This window comes from Rhipicephalus microplus, chromosome X (genome assembly GCF_043290135.1).
Source record: "Rhipicephalus microplus isolate Deutch F79 chromosome X, USDA_Rmic, whole genome shotgun sequence".
NCBI lineage: Eukaryota > Metazoa > Arthropoda > Arachnida > Ixodida > Ixodidae > Rhipicephalus > Rhipicephalus microplus.
The window spans coordinates 132,715,748-132,734,895 of record NC_134710.1 but is presented as its reverse complement, the minus strand read 5'-3'; the positions used below and the strand labels follow the sequence as shown (position 1 = coordinate 132,734,895).

General features: G+C 40.2%; 1 protein-coding gene across 2 annotated transcripts; it reads left to right on the top strand.

Annotated features, from left to right (window-relative positions):
* The first annotated feature begins 992 nt into the window (after positions 1-992).
* On the top strand, positions 993-18,917 carry LOC119176487 (protein IMPACT-B). Of its 2 annotated transcripts, XR_012886985.1 has the most exons (10): positions 993-1,286; positions 1,374-1,496; positions 1,555-1,607; positions 1,927-1,989; positions 2,871-3,034; positions 3,897-4,000; positions 10,233-10,306; positions 10,412-10,505; positions 11,081-14,353; positions 17,104-18,917. XR_012886985.1 is itself a non-coding variant. In XM_037427788.2 (9 exons), exons 1-9 carry the CDS (start codon positions 1,236-1,238, stop codon positions 11,273-11,275), a joined length of 921 nt encoding a protein of 306 aa, XP_037283685.1. In that variant the 5' UTR covers positions 993-1,235; the 3' UTR covers positions 11,276-18,917. The 2 variants fall into 2 exon arrangements, 1 of the variants encoding a protein (XP_037283685.1); XM_037427788.2 differs by having other exon boundaries at positions 11,081-18,917.
* The last annotated feature ends 231 nt before the right edge of the window (positions 18,918-19,148 follow it).

The following is a 19,148-nucleotide window of genomic DNA, read 5'->3' as shown; positions in this document are numbered from 1 at the left end:
AAAAACACCCTTATTACGGTCTCCCACAATTCAGTTACAGTGTATTAGTCACTCGCCGCAGCAGGCCCGCAGCGCAGGGGTTGGGGGTGTTTTACCAAGATAGAGAGAGAGAGGGAGTGTGTGCGTGTGTGTGTGTGTGTGTGTGCAAGGGCATTCAACAAGTGCCCCTTTTCCTCCGTTCGAAAAAAACATACACGTAGTAGTGGCACCCAGGCAGTGGCACACTGAGCCAGTGCCCCCCTCCCCCCGAAGTATTTTTTCGCCTTGGCACACAGAGCAAAAAATGACCATTTCAAAGCGGGTGCCCCCACGAAAAAACTTCTACCTACGCCTTTGGTTGCACTGCTGGCTAAACATCTCTCAGATATGTAATCAGCTATGGAGAAAGGAAAACTATATTTTTTTTCTTTCTCCATGGATACAGCCGTCACGTCATGTTGACGCCATTTGTGGTTTGCGCCATCCACTTAAGTTACGTAAGCAGGGCTACCATTTCTGGCAAGCAGATAACCACAATGTCCATGTTGCTGCATCGTTACGCAACAGTAAACAAATGGTTATGTGAAACATATGTGACTGTTCAACATATGTCTGTGCGTGTATATATATATATATATATATATATATATATATATATATATATATATATATATATATTAACGTTTTTCTCAATAAAAAAATTCAGTGCAGTCAACTTACCATGCTTCGCGCAAAGCATCGATTCCCAGGGTACATGAAATCTGCCGAATTTTTATCGTCGTCTTCAGCATATCACTGAAAAAAACACGGAAGTAGTGTCTGGTTTTTCACAAGAAATTAAAACAGTTTCAGAAATGTTGCAGGTTTAGTCATCAGGGAACACAGCCGGTGATCCACATCATGCAAATTCGAAATTCGCGCTGATTGGAGACAAGTAGACGTATAAAGACGGCTTCACTTCTGGCTTCAGGAGTGGAAACTTTTTTTTTTTTTAACACTTTAGTTTTCTTCCTCCATGCCTTGGTCCATCAGCAGCAGGTGTTGCTAGGCGCTTGAATGCGCGCGCTCGAAGCTGCTGGCAACATTCATAGTTTCCGTTTTGCGTTGTCGTGCAGCGTAGGTGTTCTGTGGTGAGGTTCGAAAAATAAGAGCGTCGGGATAGCTAGTAGGAACTGCTCCGCAAGTCAGTAGTGCACGTTGTCTGTCACTTGTTATGTGTCAGAGACCTGTTGCACCGGTGCGATTACTCTTTCGAAATGTCGCTGGGAGTGGATCCCGTGGTGGCGACAGATAACGTTTCGTCTCAGGTAAGACGATCACAAGCGGTATTACCCGGGCGATGTCAACACATGGGGCTGAAAGTTTCAGTTTAATCGATTTTGTCTTACTTTCAGGCTGACGAAATCGAGGCGCTAAGCGCAATATATCAAGACGACTGGAAGGTGGAAGATGCTGCCAACCGCGTGTACAAGATTGTGTTGTGCAGCGAATCCAACGGCGACAAGCTGAGCTTCCAGGCAAGATTGGACTAAAAGCGCGTGTGATAATTACTGTATTACCAACTGAAAATTTCAGGTTACACTGCCACCCGAGTACCCTTCGGAAGCGCCGCCGTTTTACGAGATAAGGTAAGCACGCAATATTGTACCAACCTTTTCTTTCGCGTATGAGGTCTTTGCAGATTTCACTAGGTTCTCCCTCTCTCTTTTAATTACACAATAGTCGGTTGCTAAAGTTAATGCCCTGGAAAAGTCGCGGGTACGATCCCGGCCGGGCCAACCGCATTTCGATGGAGGCGAAATGCTACTGTGCGATGTAGCATTTCGCCTCCATTAACACTTTGTTTAATGTGCATTGTGTAAAATTAACACTTTGTTTAATGTGCATGCATGCTGTCATGTCACCGCCGTATGTGCAGCCAATGAATTTCTCTCTCTCTCTCTCGAGCGCACCATGGATGTCACAGGAAAGGAAGGCAAGGCTCTTGGCTGCCTTGGATGACCATTTTTAGTATGTCACAGTTTGATTTACTTTTGAAATTGTGTACTTGAAATATTGAAATTGTGTACTTGCCACGTCAAGCATACTTACTCACCACCCTTAGTTCTACATGGCAGTGCATCTTTCCCTGAAAACTTTAAAAACAAAGAATTCATGGTTATTGCTGCTGTATTCCTGCTCAAATTTTCCAAAAAGCTGGCATTTTATAGTCCATTTTTTTAGCGAAACAATTAGCATAGCTACCTGGTTTATGTTTATGAATATAAAGTGTTTTTTAGACAATACATATTTTTTTATTAAAATGGCATGACTGTCAGGCGTCTGCGTCTTCGCAAACGAACTCTCGCCAAGGTGGAAAAATTATGCCACTCCTATAGTTACACTGAAATGAATCATTAACAAAAACTTATTAACATTTTGATAATTCATTTGGGGTCAGTTTACGTTGAAAAGTTATAGGATGTGACAATTTATGGTGTACCCATTTTTTAGAATCTTGAAAAAATGTAAATATTTTAATATATGAATAATTGAAATTAGGGGCCCCAATCCAGACATTACTGAAACGCTCTAAGCATGCAGGGAATGGGCCATCTGGCTTATGTCAAACTGGAAAGCTCTTCTGGCGAACTTAGAAAAAAATGTAACTCATCCGAATTTTGGTTAGAAAAAATGCCAAGTTTACTTTTGTTTCAAACTTCTTTTGGTTTGTAAATTTTGTGGACTTGCTTTGACGACCCTGTACTGTTGCAATTGTTATAAGGGCTAGGTCATGTGGTCCTTGAGTTCACAGCTAGTGTATCTTTTCCAAAGCTGCTGTATGTTCTTTCCATGTGACGAGTTGCCTGCCATTTCATATAACTCATTTTTATTCACATCGACTATTGCAGTAATCATCTGGGTGAAAACATCCTTTATGACTGGATTGAGATTGCTCGCAAAGCACTTAATGAAGGCCTTGCTGAGTGCGAATCACCAGTTACTAGTGATGATGAAACGCCTGAAGTGGTTGAGCCATTTGAGCAGCTGACATTGGAATCTGATCAACCATCAGGTAAAGTGCAATTTTTTGTACTGAGACGGCAACCTGTGCAGGTCTTACAGTTAGGCTTCGCAACAACAAGCTTCAGCAACACACCTCTGCTGTGGTACTGAAGCATTCCTTTTTACAAGATAACATTGTTTTGCTGTGCCACTAGATCATGCAATCGTAATATGTAAAAACTGGATGAAAATTTTTAAACTTGCATGAGAACTTTCCATGCAGGGGCAGAATATTTTTGTGATCATGAGCGGCCCTTTGTCACATTTTTACACTAGTGGTGCATCATGTTGCTCTGTTGTAGCAGAGCTGACTATGAGCCAGAAGGATGAGCTCTCATCCATGACAGCATTCTGCTGCATGAGCCATGCATATGTTTTAATGAAACAATATTTTAAGTTATTATTGCTATGCAAGATTCATAAGTATATCTGAAAAACTACTGTAGTAGTGTCATTGTTACATGGCTTTACTTAGATGAAGACAGCTCTAAAAGGGACAGCTGTGCATAGCAACTGAGCTGTGTACAGCCACCTGCAATATGCAAATGAACAAGGTCACATGCCTTTACCCACCAATAATGTAGCATTGTTAAATGACACTGTGATGCAAAAGATGAAGTATCACTGCGCTATGCTTGGCATAAAAGAGACTCAAGTTGCAGATGCCGAAGCCGAAGATTTTCGTTTTAATCAGTGAACCTTGAATTGGACAGAAAAGTGAATGTTGAAGCGGTAACAGTTTGCTCTGTTCACTTCTTTCATGAAAATTAAAACATTTCTCGATGTATGTAGCTTATGTTTTTACTGGTGATAGCATTATAATGTGACTGATGGCTAAATTTTCATGCTTGAGTTGTCTGTTTTGGTTTCAGCCACGAATTTCAGAGATGGCTTGAATATCTTCCATGGTGAAACACTCGAGGATCGTAGAAGTGTATTCCAGGCTCATCTTGCTGAAGTTCACAGTGCCAGAGAGGTGTGTGTGATGTGCTAATTCACAAGACCGTTTTAGGCATAGTATCACATCATATGCTTCATTTGATGCGAAACAAACTAGTGCCATGAGACAGGAACATATACGAGAGACACACAGGACAAACGCTCAACTTTCAATCGATGTTTATCGAGCATGCGTAAAAATTTATAACTGCACCTAGCAGAGTGATAACATTCGGCAGTCATCTACCCGATAGCAAGAGTGTCAAAACCTCACTAGAAACGCTGCATCACTGCGCACGAATACTGATCAGCTTCTTGCCGCGCAAAGGTGATAGAAAACGCCCAAGATTAAAGAACCAGGAAGCATTGGCGTAAAGATACCTAGAAAGATGCATGCACAATCACTCAAGCCTAACCATCAAAACTCTTAGCCCGCGTTCACACTGAGCATTCCGGCCGCCGAAAGTGCTCCGAATCCGGTTCGGCGGTGGCGACATCCGCCAAAAGGGCCCTCTCCGCGCTGATCGCTCTCGGACCGATTTTTGCGGCGTCTGCCGCCGAATTGGTCACCGCGGACCAATAGGAGCGCTAGTCAAGGAATTTGAAAAATGGCGACCAAGCCCTACTCACTTGTTATGCCGCAGTGCACGTAACTGAATGTTCAAACCAACGGGAGTTTAACCTACTCTGTGCCTACTTCGCCTCTGTATTTTGTGAAAGATGTGACCGAGCTTGCTGTTAGCGTGACCGAGCTTGTTGCGGTCTTGCAGAGCAAAACGAACCCACCCACGCCGCTGGCGTCGGTGGTTTTTCTGCTCTTCGTGTATTACAAGACAGCCACTTGCCAGTAAAGTAAGCAGTACTGTCTTTTCTTGCTTCTTGCGTACGAGAATCGTTGAAGTATACAGCACCGGATAGCGTAGTAGCGTTTGCGAGAAGTGACAATGACCGGGTGAGAGCACATCCGTCCAGCATTCGCCCCATGGTGAATGGCATATTCGGCGGCGCGGGGCGCGTCCAGTGCGAACGACGCTGCGTTTCGGCGGCAGGGGAATTTCGGTCGCTGTAGAAAGCGGATGTTTCAGTGTGAACTAGGCTTTAAGGAAGCAAGTGCCTAGGAAGCAAAACAAGCCGTCAAAGAAAACAGCCTATCAATATGGAAAGCAGAAAAACCCACCCTTCTAGAGAAATAGGCTATGGGCTGCGTATGTGCTGAACATAACTCCTAAATTATACTTAACAAGAGCTCCGCTAATAAAATTAACAGCTTTGACACCAACATTTAAACTAAGGAACAACTAAAAACAACAACAACAAAAGGACAACAAAACTTGAGCACGAAGGCACTGCACCAAACCATAAGAAGACCAACAACTGAACATTAATGATTCCTAAACAATAAAGAGCTGCTCCAGAAAATTTGAAAAACAAAATATTAAAGAAACACGATCATCTAGAGAAAAAGCTAACAGCACAAAACTTGTATGCCACAGAATTGAACCTTACAGATAACCTTCGAGGAAGGTGACTTCCTTGTCACTGAGTGTGATAGAAGGAACACAGATACACATGTAACCTGTCATATGAATATGGTAAGCTTCTACGATTTCTCTTTCTGTTTGGTCATGTGGGTACTTGGGGAAAGCAACGCGTGCGAAATACGGAATGCATCCACACATTTTACAATGCTCCACAAGGTGACCACCAACGTTATTCTTAATTGACAAACAATGCTCTTTGACCCTTTAATTGAAACATCTCCCTGTTTGTCCTATGTACACATCATCACAGCTCAAAGGGACGCAGTACACAGAATTGGGCGTGCATACAGTGAACTGCGTGGCTTGCCGTTCGTAACACTGCGTACGGCCCTTATTAGAGGCGAGAGGGAGAATTTTAGAGAGTTTGCACAGAGCCGAAAACAAAACATTGCATCATTCTTTGAAATAACTTTGTTCAAATTATGGGAAATGTGATGGATATAAGGAACGGCTGGAACTGTCCGTCTCTCAATTGCACGATTATTAGTTGTACGAGCGCACTTAAGCTTCTGCAAAAAGGACTTGCACACATTTTGGATCAGTGATGGCGGGTGCTCAGCTGCTTTTAGATGCTCAACCTGGATTTTAAGCGCTTTTGGCATTCATGTCAACAGGATTTATCTAATGCCACTTTAACACAAGCAGTAACAACCCCCCCTTTTGATTTATAGTGAGCACTGTCAAATGCCAACATACCCTTCTTGGTCATAGGATTATAAATCCAGCATTAATGATTGTGCTTAAAATTAAGTTTTATATATCTAGAAATTGAATGGTGTTCTCCTCCAATGATTCACAAGTAACTTCAAGTTCTTCTGCGGAGCTTTAGAATAAATCTAATGTGCCTGGTTTGATATTGTTGAGATATCCATATTGTTGCGTGCTTATACAACCCGAAAATTGCAAAGTTTGTGTGCAATATGCTTGTTTGCACAGGATATAAATGTGCAAAAATCGTGAATATACATGGTTTACGCATAATTTATCTATCCCGTGTAAACAAGCGTATTGCGCCCAAACTTGGCAATTTTCAGATTGTAAAAGCATTTAGATAGGTGGATGGTTACCTTCTGATATTCAGTGACATAAAAGGACTAGTCTCCGACAATATCGCCACAAGCACACTTCACTTGTTGAAAAGCTTCGCAGAAAAAAAAGTCCCCCTCCAGCCCCCTTCTGCACACGCCTATGCATATGCACAAATGCCCTAAAAAACATCGAACCATGACATGTGACTTCATTTCTTCATTTAATGAGGAGTTAACTATGCAGTCTTTGTAGATGCACTACAAAGCTAAATTTAAAAAAAGGAAAAAAAACAGCCGGTGCTTGCCATATAAGTTTGGCATGCACACACTGTTCGTGCATGTGGGAAAATGCAGGAAAGTAATATATTTGCGGACACTAGCCAAGGCAAATGGAAGTTCTCTTCTCCTGGCAGCAATGTAACCGGACAGTTCGATATCTCAACTTTCTGATAATTAAATGATTTGATCAGTTCTTTCAGAAAAATGCTTTCTAGGTGACACCTTGAAATTTCTATTGTGTAGCCAAAATTGCAGTGGGGCCTGGTCAGGGCTTTTTAAGTAAGAGGGATCACTCTGCTTGAACGAAACTTCATGACTGAGTTCCCAGTCGTGTTTAGAAGCCAGAAGCTTTTGATGTTCAATGAATTGATCGTCATTAAATTGCTATGTCTGTCAGTCAGATGAACTGTATAATAAAGTCCTGGGGAGGAGCTCCTAGGAGCCCACCAAGGGTCTTGCCTGCCAATTCCTGTTAATTTACAAGGGGGCAATTGTGAAGTTATCAAGAGCTATAAGAGCTGTTCAACCAGAATGAGAAGTATAATGATATGTGGATTTTTGTGTCGCAAGGGCCATTGGTGGCCAAAGAGTGCATTGTCCTTTATGTAGTGTTAGCGATGACAAACAATTACAAGGAAAGGGTGTATTGTGGCTGTATAGAAGCCTAAAATCACACGGTGCAGAGAAATGTAAAAGTTGTTTATAAAGTGTGAAATTATGGCAGTGATACGTGATGGATCTATTGGTGTGGAATGAATTGCAAGTGAGTATGATATCTCCAAATATATACCTAGGTAATACATAGCACGATCTCTAAAAAGAGGCTGTTGCTACGACAGCCACATTACAGAAAGCACTTATACCTGCCTTTGGTCTCAAAGGCCTTGAGAAGGCATTCGTGCTATTTTCACGTTGCTCACTTACAGAATGTATTAAGTAACATTCGTAGAGTGTGCTTACTTTTTAAAGCTGAATAATAAACCCCTCAAAATATGAAAAAAGAAAGGACTGTGCAATAGGATATCTGCCTACATCTGAAAGTAATGTCTCATATTAGTTGGTTGTTTAAGGTATTCGGTAGTTCACTGGGTAGAAAAAGTATTACGAAAGATATTGTGCCACTAAAAGACAACTACATGCACACTTGTTCCAGGACGTTCCAATAGCTATTGTGCCTTGTTTTGTACTAAGACCATTGCAATAAGCTCTGAGGGTGCCATTAAATGATCAGTCTTGTTTTATTATGACAGCACTATATGAACTTTACAAGTGAAAATTCACTATCAGTGTCATCATGATGTTCCATATATAGTAAGTCCAAACACAATTAGATCCTTGCACATGCTACACTATGGGACTAGGGGAAAGTGCGAAGGAGCGCTCTGTATTTGTACATTTGGCAGGAAGGGAGGTGAGATGATCATGGTGTAAGGGTGGGGGATGGGGAGGGAAGGTAAGCACACATGCACAAGGTAGGAGAGGATGTGCTGTTATAGGTGTGTGCAGTAGTAGAGGGGAAACTGATAGAACAGGGGGCTTGTAGTGTAGGTGAGTCACGCATCCCTTACAATAAGCTGAGTGGGTAGTAGCAGGAATTGCTTTGTGCAGTGATGATCGCTAAAGGCGGCAGCAGTCACAAAGGCTGAATGAGCATACCTAATGTTGGAGGATCACCTTGAAGTAGCAAAAAACAACAAGATGTGTTTGCACTTTTGCTTGACAGGGCAAGCATTGTTCATGTTTTCCTGTGCACTCATGACTATATTCTGATTAATAAGTAAATGTTTACTGTAATAAGAACTATAGGCCTTGCTTTACTGTATAAACATCACTATATAACGAAGTTTCAGTAGTGCTGTAAAAAAATATCGATAAACATGCTTCTTTATATTCTAGATAAAATGAATGCATGGTGTTTATGAACATGGCTTACAACATTGAATACTTTGTTATGTCAAAAATGTTATTATATTTAGGTTAAATATATTGCATTTCTTTACATTTATTCGTTTACAAAATACTGCATGCATGTGAAGGGCTGATGCAGGTGAGTCATCGTGTAAGAACAAAATAAAATAAACTTTTAAAACAATATAAGTATGCAAGAATAAACAAAACGTGGCACATTAAAGGGGCCCTGCAACACTTTTTGAGCACGGCCAGAAAACGCTGCCGATCGGTAGCAGAGGCTCTCGACAACATGGGAGCAAAATATTATAGCGCAGCAGGCGGCCCGGAATTTACAATAAATTATCGAAGCCAGCTAAAAATTGCTTTCTCTTCTCTAGACAATTGACAGAAGATGCTCAAAGATCACTCGTAGCGAACCCATCTATCAGCCATTGGCTGATTTGAACATGGCGTGCTCGGTCGTTACAGAGATCACCGCGAGAAGCTGCGACTTGTCCATGCGTGCACATGCGATCACACTGAAAAAGCTATGCATTTGAAGAAAAAAAAGAGAAATGCTCAAGGTCACGAGGCGCAGGTGTTGTTTTCTTTGCCCCTGCAATCCCTCCCTGCTTAGCTTCCAGCGCTTTTGTTGGGACGAGAGAATACAATTGCAGCATGCGACAAATCCTTTAACTCCACTCGCACTGGACGGATTCTTAAAATTTTTGCGGCGTTGAATTCGTGAGGCAATAAGCTTTTCCAGTGAATTCATTCCATGGTTACTTGAAAAAGTGTTTCAGGGCCCCTTTAAACAAAGCCCCAGAATAATGAGTAATGCATGGTTCAGCAGATAAAGGTTTGAGTAAGTACATTGAGGCAATTTACAAAATAAAAAAAAGTGTAGGATTACCTGAGAAATAAAATCAGTGCTGTGTAGCGATGTGGTAAGTAAAGTATTCCATTAGAAAATGATGCAATGTAAAAAAGAATAGCTGCGAAAATTTGCTTGGTTTCAAAATTAGTTAAGGATTCATGGTGCGGTATCTTGTTAGCCTCAGTTTTAGTGGTAGCAGATATGGCAAAGACAAAGGGACAGTTTGTTATTTTTACTTCTTACTGTACAAGGCTATATTAAAATATCAGTCAACTAATTGTTGTTGAGAAGTGTTGCAATATGCGTATGTTGGTAAATCATCTGAACACCTTTGATGTAGCACAAAGTGATAAATGGGCATGAGAAGACAGATAAGCACTATGTGGTGTCCTTACATGTCTTCTCTTGGTGCACGTTAAAGAACCCCAGGTGGTCAAAATTTCCGGAGCCCTCCACTACGGCGTCTCTCATAATCAAATAGTGGTTTTGGGACGTTAAACCCCACAAATCAATCAAATCAATCAAATTACATGTCTTCTCTTGTCCATGTGTCATTTCGGACTGCATCAAAGCTGTTCAGTGGATTGTTGTTTTTTTATATTACGTTTAGTAATCATAAACACTTGCTATTGTGTACCTATTTGTCATTCAAAGGTTGAACAAGTTTTGGATGAGTTGAACACAACTAAAAAGATTGCAGAAGCCACGCACAACATTTGGGCATATCGGTATGTTAATTCATTCATTATTTTAAAATATTAAGAGGCATAATGCTATTTACAAAACCTGAGTGTAGCCTTTTTTATTTTTCTTTTTTTTTCTCTTTTTTTAAGCATTGTTCAAACGGAGCCAAGAACTACGCTGTGCAAAGACTCTAAGGATGATGGGGAAACATATGCAGGAAATCGTCTTCTTCATCTTTTAGATGTAAGTTGTTTCCTTCTCACAGCTTAAAGCTTACAGGTGTGCAAAGAAATTGGGATAAAACAGTTGCTGATGCTCATATGTGAACATTACTTTAGAATTCAGTACATACGCAGCACTTTATTTGTGTCTATTTCTGCATCTGTGTTGGGACAAGGTCATGTGCCAGTGCAGTTTTGGTGCTAGAAATGCCATGTTTCATTTACTTTTTCTCCCATCTGTGTGGTCAGTGATATGTGATGAAGTGATGCGTGTGTGAAGGTTGATTTAAGATGAAATGTAAAATTCACTTAGCATGTGTAAAGTGGCTTGATAATGCTTACTTCAAGTCCTGTGTTCCTGCATTAGGCTGTTAGTCTGTAGCGAAGCAACATTCCAATGATTGTCTCCAATACTTACTGCTAATAATATTAGTTTATGTTAATTAAATGCATTTTACCACATGCATATCTCATGATGATGCCATTCTATTTGTCCACTACTAGTAATTGCATACAGTCTCGCATGTTTGCTGTTGACCTTCTTTAAATTCTCTTCCTGCTTTCTTAATGAGGTAATGCTTGTCCTTGTTCTCTCAGATTCTCAACGTGACAAACGTTCTCATAGTTGTCACACGATGGTATGGAGGAATTCACCTGGGTCCAGATCGCTTCAAGCACATCAACAAAGTGGCCAGAGATCTTCTTGAACAGCAGGGCTACATCAAAAAGTTGCCAACATCGAATTCCAAAACCAAAGGGAAGCACATGAGAACAAAGAGCAAGAAAATGTGAACGGAATGCTTCAAATGCAAGCATTTAATCATTTCCAGGCACTGCCATTTTCATGGTTTGACACTAGGAAAGGCTGAGTAATTCTGTGCCAATGGTAGACAGTGAAATACTCGAGAGAGTCGCGGTCTAATGACCAATGATGTTGCACCCATATCAAAATTTGTCATAAGCAGTGTTCTTTGGAAGGCCGGCAACAACAAAAATGCGCAATAGGCAGGTGAAGTGCGATTCGTCCAGTGTTTTTCTACTTACCTTATGCTATGCACGGTGTTTTATTTTAAAACGTAAAAAATGAGACACAAAAAGGGAATGCGAATTGTACTTGTGTTTCCATTTTTTTTTTCCCATTTTCGTCTGTTAAATGATGCATGTCTTCATATGAACAAGCTCGGTTAATTACTACTCTGTTTATCATACAAGCCTGGCTCCAAAACCCAATTTTAAGAATACTTATTTGGGTGCTTTTACCAAATTGTAATTACCAAGTGTTATTGTGAAGTGTCATGTGCCAGTGTACTTTTATTTGTGAGGCAGAAGTAAGCTGTTCATTTTATACTGCACTGGCATTTGCTTGTCTTTTTTATTTCATTTTTAAGTTTTTTGACAGTTGTGCTTTTGGAAGTAATTTACCAGTGCAGTCACTGTTATATTGTGCAAGGTATGCAATCTCTTCTCGTTTTTTTCTTCTTTCGGCCTTTTAACACGTCTGCATAGTGATATTGAGCAGTACTTTGTAGTGAAGCTCCATTTTGCTAGAAAAAATGCACTAACGCTGTAAATAAGTTGTTTGTAGTCATTATGCAGATCTCAACAATTTGCAAAAGTGCTATATATGTTGAAATGAGTGTTGTACTGTGTGCTGAAATGATGGTGCAATTTGGTGCTGTGAGAAGGGACAGGAAAAAAAAAAAAAACAGTTAAAAGCAACAGCTGGAAGCATGTTTTGATGATGATATATTGGTGGGAGGAGCTTTGCCTTGTGATACTGTTACTTTGTTTACATGGGCTTTCAAGACATTTACACTTGCCTGGAGTATTGTCTGTAACCTAGTCCTGAAGGGCATGGCCTTTGAAGCAACAAACTTTGAGCTCCATGTCATGTGCTGAATTATTGTGTGAAAGTTTTAGATTATTATTGCACTGCTTGTTGCCAGTAAGTGAAGATATGTAGCAGAACTGGCAACTTATGCAAATTATCTGTACTGCAAAAGTAGCTGGGTCAATTGTTTAGTTACTGCCAACAGAGAATAGCATTTTTATTGATATGCACAATATTTTTACCTATTTTACTTTTTAATGGTTCCAAAGGTGTCTTTGATGTTAGTTGTTGACTGTTCTGCATTATACATTATTGCCAGGCATACATCCTAGTGCGTCAATGCCTAATTATCTTGACCGGTGACAGCCTTTCTGGACACAGGTTCCATAATAAATGGTGCTAAAATATGCTCGCACAATGTAATACCGTAGCTCATCTGTCGCTATGAATTTCATGGCTGGCTCACTGTATGTACTACGGATCTGTTTTATTTGGGCTGTAGCCACACATAGCATTGGCTATTAAATAGCTTAGAAGGCCATAGCAGTAGCAGGAACTGTTAAGGGTTCATTAACCACCTTTGAAACTTTTTACACACTTTAAATGAATGCCCACATAGTGTGCAGGATGCCATGACAATCACCCTTGGCAAATATGGCAGTGCTGTATGTAGCATTTGCAGGAACACTACATATTCAAATTGTCATCCTCCTCCTCTGGCCTTTCCGGTGCCTCCTTTATGCATTATGATGTCACCAGGGTGTGAATTTGATGGAGAAAAGCAGTTACAGCAGACTCACAATAAGTCAAACTCTGATCATTCACACTTTATGTTAATTCAAACGAAATTCTATTTTTTGGTTGGCCTTCTATTCTTTCAGTGTATTTAAAAGCCCCTTAATTCAAACTCCATCATTCGGTTAACTCATACTCTTTCTGGTTCCATACCAAAAAATAACTGCTGATTTCCTATTACTATTTAAAAATTTGTGTGCTTTATATAGTAATAAGTCTAAAAATGAAAATTACTATTTAAAAATTTGTGTGCTTTATATAGTAATAAGTCTAAAAATGAAAAATTAGCACCTCAGGCCCTCAAGGAAAAAGGCTTTGCTAGTAAATAAATGTTTGAAAACAGAGCACATGCATGGCAAACCGTGATGCTTCTCAACTGGTTTAGAGAGCTTTTTGCTAAAGGCACATATAGCAAAGAAGCAGTTGGCCATTCACAATTTTTTTAAAAGGTCTGATTAGCAGTAAATTGCCTATAAACTTGTAGACCTTACACCTCTGCTTTCCGTTAATTAGGGTTAAAATGCTTAAAAAGTTTTTAAATCTGATGAAATCGATACCTAATCATAATGTGTGGTGTCACCTCACCCACAGTCATATGTCTGAGCACTTCTGATAATTCAAACTTCTTGATAATTGAAGCAAAATTCAGAAATCCCTTCGAGTTTTACTTAACAAGAGTCGACTTTAATTGGTCAGTTAATGAGGAATAACAGTGCCATTGTGACAAGAGCCCACTGTGTGTTCTGAAAATAGATAGGAGTTTGATCATTGCATGCTGCTGAACATTTATGAAGCTTCCATTGAGCCTCCGGCAGGTGATTAGGGATTGGGCAAGAGAGAATTCAGGTGTATAGACTAGATATTACCCAATGTTGGATGAGGAAGATTGAGCACCAGCATAACAGCAGTGAAGGCAAGCAAGAAGTTATGGCAGAAGCATATTCGTTCACTGAATTCTCATCATTTTGCTATTACTGTGCCATGCAAAACTAGTTTGGCAATATTTTTTTTATTCCACATTATTACTTATTTCTTAAAGTTATAACCTGGGGTGGTCCAGGGTCCTTTAACTATAACCTGCATGCAAACTTTATTTTTCTATTGTACTGCAGTGGAAAGTTTTATAGTACTAACTCTGAAGAGACCAACTTATGCCTTTTGTTGGATGAAGCTGAGCAAACTGGGGAAGATATTGTTGACTGCTGTTAATCAGAAGTTGCCAAGAGCTCCAGAACTGGGCAGAGGTAGGCAGACAGTGGAGGCACTGCTTTTTCTGCACAGTGAAACTAGCCCCATCTAACATAATAAACTTTAGTTTCTCAATATGCCACCCCCTGTTCGTTCACTCCCGCCTCCACCCACTCATTGTATGCCCCCAGGCCCCCTGCAATTGAATTGCTGTAAAGTTGGTCTATTTTTACTTGGAACAGTTTCACTGTGCATACTGCAAAGTGCATACTTTTAAAAAAATCTTTAGATGTTGATGTACACATTACAGCAGTCAGCATTTGCTCAATAAATCATTCCAAATCCAGCCTATACTGCCTTGACTGCTGTAACTGTGTTGATACTTTATGCAAGTACTACTTGTGTTTGGAATGTCAGAGGGGGCAGGTATCACTGTTAGCTCTATCATAACTGCAGGTTGTACTTATAGGTAAGTTGTATACTTGCGAGTCTCTTCTATTTAAGTTATCTGGAATTTACCCCACAGTATGTTGACTAGCATTTTTCTCTATCATTGCAGCAAATTGATAGACCTATTTATTGGGCCTTTTAAACAAAGTTAATAAGAACTAAATATACAAAATAATGACATGATGGAGAAGTGCCCACGAAATATATTACTTATGGATCACCTGCACTGATCACTGGTATTACAGTCGAACCCCTTTATAAAAGACACTGATATGAGACAAATGGGTATAAAAGAGGAGGAGGAGAAAAAAAGGATAGGAAGGTTGTGTGCATGCATTGCAATAGTGGTAAAAAAAATGCATACATAGTACCCTGCTTATAAGAGACACCTCATATAAAAGACGAAAATTGCTCTGTGGTGGATGTCTTATAAAGGGGTTCAACTGTAGTTGAATTCAAACAAGCCATGGCCTTCATGCAATGACTGCCTGCCCCAGTGTAAAAGTGAGCTGAAAATTTTCAATATAACCAGCTGCGCTTCCTAAGTTGAATCACTTAATATGTGGGTATTGGAGGATTATATGTGAAGACTGTAATTGCCACCAAGGCAACAGCAGAGAAGCCAAACCACCGAATCACCTTTCTTTCGCTTAGCCCGACTCCGGTGATTTTTTTTTACTATGTCAAAGTAATGGTGCTTTTATGTTCCTGAGACGCTCATGTCATGGGCCTGATAGCAGAAATACGCGGCAAAGTTGATAATTTCAAATAAGTAAAAAAAATCGCACCACCAAAACCTAACTGCAGTACTGTCTTCATGTGATGTAGACGCTGGTAAAAATCATGCAAACCGGAAACCGTGCAAGGCGTGCTGGTCTCGTTTGTGCATAGTATGAAAACGGTGAAACGTACACACTCAGGGGAAGGGTGACCCCATCATATCAGTTACACTATCTTTGTTACTGACCATGCTATGTGCACAAGCTCCTCAGAGCTGTTGGAAAATGACAGCTAAAATTAAGACACATGTGGAGGCCAAGTAAAATCGAAAGAGGAATGGCAAGTGCTGGTTGTGCATTCCCCTGTCAGATGTGCCACTTATCCAGGTGGCTCCAAATTGTGGGGTCGTGATCGGTAAAATGCTACGCTAAAAAGTTTGTGGACATACTGAAGCTTCTTAATATTGCTGTTGGAAGAATGCATATGCTTGGCAATAGCCGAGTTTAAGATTGTGCTGGCAGGGCTGAAGGAATTCACATTAAGCCAAGTACGAGCCACCTTTTGTACAACATACCAGGCCCAGTCATGGTGCACCCTATATACGTTATAAAAAGTGTTTCCATATGGCGATGTGCACACTTACTACACTACCGTAATGTTCACGCATGGACCCTGGTCAGCCGGTACAGTATTAACACAGTTTCCGTGAAGTGAGCCGGCACTGCTTGCTGAAACACGATAATATCAATACGAAGGGTAATCGTTACCTCTGAGTGTTTCGTGAATGTTCAGGTAATTATACTGGATCGTGGGCAACCACAATGCAACACCACTTGTCACCAATCGCACACAGGCTTACAATGAACTGAAATTCACACGCTCAAATAACAAAACGTTGGGAAAGCAGTGCACTTGATCGTTACCTTGTGAAGTTGAACAGCAGACGATGTAGTGGCACCTGACTTCCGTCGCTTTGACACACAATGTTGCCAATAATTGTAGGAAGTCAGTTGGGAAAGTCGGGGCAATCTGTAAAATTCATTTGTTAAAAATCTGCATATATCTCCAGCCTGGAATTGGAGACAAATGATGGAAACATGCAAGGGAGTGTACCCAGTGAATTTCATTGAGATCCCTTAAAGTCGAAAAATCACTGAAGTTGACCTTTAAGTCGCTGGAAAACAATTTTTCATGGTACCAGTTTCTCTTAGCGTTACTGAAAGCTTACCATACAGGGTTAAATATCAGAATACACTGGAAACGTGCTGCAAAGGGTTATGTGTAAGGGTAGCTTTAATTACGCATCAGCAGTGGGAGAATATGCCTCTAGTGCTGCTATTCATGTTTTTGTTGAAGCTGTTGCTAGAATCAGTTAGCACTGTTTGTATTGCACGGGGAGACAGGAACTCGAGGTACTTGCACATATTGTGTACATAAGCATGGAATTGTACGGCCATGTAGTGACGAGGTTTTATTGTATTCATTTTTGTGGCCCCCATAAAATTTTTCCGGCACTGAAATTTTCTTATTCTATTGATTTTTCTGACTGTGGTGCTAGTATCCACCCTACACAGAACTGGTCGACATCATTTGTATGTCACTTTGAAACCATTTAACTGAGGGTACTCAATTGCAGATTTGTGCTCAAGTGTGCTGCTGTACAGTAAAGGACGCCACTGGCCTTTCATTTCACTCATTGCTGCAAAGGTAACACCACTTGTCAATGTATAGCTGTGTTTTACTTTGCAATTCCCACAGAGTGTGAATGCCTATTTGATACAAAGACTAGTTCTAAGCACAAGGTAAGGTGCACTAAATAACAGCCGGCTACCAGCAGTAATCTGAATGCCTTCATTACATAGTATCAAGGTTTTTCCGCAAGTTTGCATGACATGCCATGTTTTACAGCTTGCTATGTTACTTCATGCGTTTTTAAAATTTAAATTGTGGACAGCGTGATCGATTCTATCGCTGTAACTTATGTTCTCATTTTCACCTTCACCTTATCGTACGTTCTGAGCTGTTCTCAGTCCCTTTAAATATCCCATTCTGATAGCCCACTTGATATTATTTTCTGGCAGAGGAAAAACAATCGGATGCAGGAGTATTATAAGATGCAATGAATAGGGGCACTTTATATATAATTTTTATTTTCTCAAATGTTGACCAACTAATTAAACTGGCACTGCATGAGCTCAGTAGCAATGTCTGCTTCAGCTATTCATTGGCCCTAAGGGAGCACTTTCTTCAAGGCATAGCTACAGTAAATCACTTTTTTGATGGAGGACCTAGGCCCAAGCATCGCAATAATGTAACCATGATCTCATATGCAAGGTATTTGCATTACGCCTCATTTCCGTCCAGTACACACATTGAGTGAGTTTTCAGTGATGCTGCTGCTGCTTTGTTCAATAATCTAGTAAGATGTCCAGTCAAAATCTTGAAAAGCAGTTATTAGTCTAGATGAAGAAGGTGTAGAGGGTCACAGAATACACAGTGAAATAACCAGACCAGCTCTTTCTGTTTGCTGTATTTGTGCAATTTTGATAAAGGGAAGTAACTGAAAATAATAAATTATCTGTAACATGTTCACTTGCAGTTTAAAATTGGTTTAAAATGTGTCTAGACCCTTTCAGCCCTTATAGCAAGATAATTCGGGCATATGCACTTTGCGAAATGGCATGCACCTTTTTGATAGTGCTTATAGTAGTCTTGTGAACAGTGGTCCTATAAATTTGTTACAGGTGTGTTGTGTATCATTTGAACTTTCTTTCATCTGCACATTGCAGCAAAAGTTGGTCACTAAAAAGTCTTTATTTTCATGAAAACGTTCACATTGTGTGGCCTAGCATAGTAATTGCAGAAGTTATTTGGAACAGAATTATACCTCTTACAACTAGCTTATTGCTTTTGGATGTCACAGCTGCTTGACAGTTTAGTGCAGTGCAGCATATGCTAGGACATTGGTGTGTTGTTGCTTACACAGTGGTCAAAAGGATCCCATATGCTGCAACTAGTCAGAGTCCATGAAAACTTTGGAAGACTTGTCTATGTAAACTGCTCAGGAGAACATATTTTGGAGCACATTCACTCTTTATATTGCCACGGTGTGTTGGTGGCAGAAGACGAGAGCGAAGAAGTGAATGGCTGCTGTGACTGAGTAAACAGTCCTCCACTTTGAGTTCCTGTCTATCGTTTCTTCTCGCAACAATACGATGTTTTGTAGTACACTGCATGCATTGACTCATGTCCGTTTGCCAATTATGTGGAGTTCGAACTCCTGTGTCACTGTATTGTCCAACATGCCTTTTGAACGTTGTGATAAAGTGTGCAATGGTGCTATGACATTCTCTGCTGTCCATCAGGGACATGTGGACTGTGTAATAGTGTGTATTTTATATGTGCATGTGCTTTTTGAGTGCATAAATACATAATACCCATTTGTTCCAAGCTTTCTGTATGCACTACCACTGTAGGGCATTGATGTTTGCCATATTTTTTTCATTTCAAGAAATATTCTTATAGCATCTGTATATTCGTTGCAAGACACCCAAAACAGGTAGATACTCAGAATGGTGTTTTTCCAACTTAACTGCTAGGTTATAATATAAACCATTTGTATATTTATAATGCATAGGTGTGCATTAAGCACTCTGTTCATTTCAGTGTCTATTCTATTTT

What these genes read in the sequence shown, in the direction of transcription:
- LOC119176487 (XM_037427788.2), top strand. Translation starts at nt 1,236, where the DNA reads ATGTCGCTGGGAGTGGATCCCGTGGTGGCGACAGATAACGTTTCGTCT. An exon ending in CCGCCGTTTTACGAGATAAG is followed by an intron (nt 1,608 to 1,926) that starts GTAAGCACGCAA and finishes CTCTCTCTCGAG; the next exon opens with CGCACCATGGATGTCACAGG. An exon ending in GCCTTGGATGACCATTTTTA is followed by an intron (nt 1,990 to 2,870) that starts GTATGTCACAGT and finishes CGACTATTGCAG; the next exon opens with TAATCATCTGGGTGAAAACA.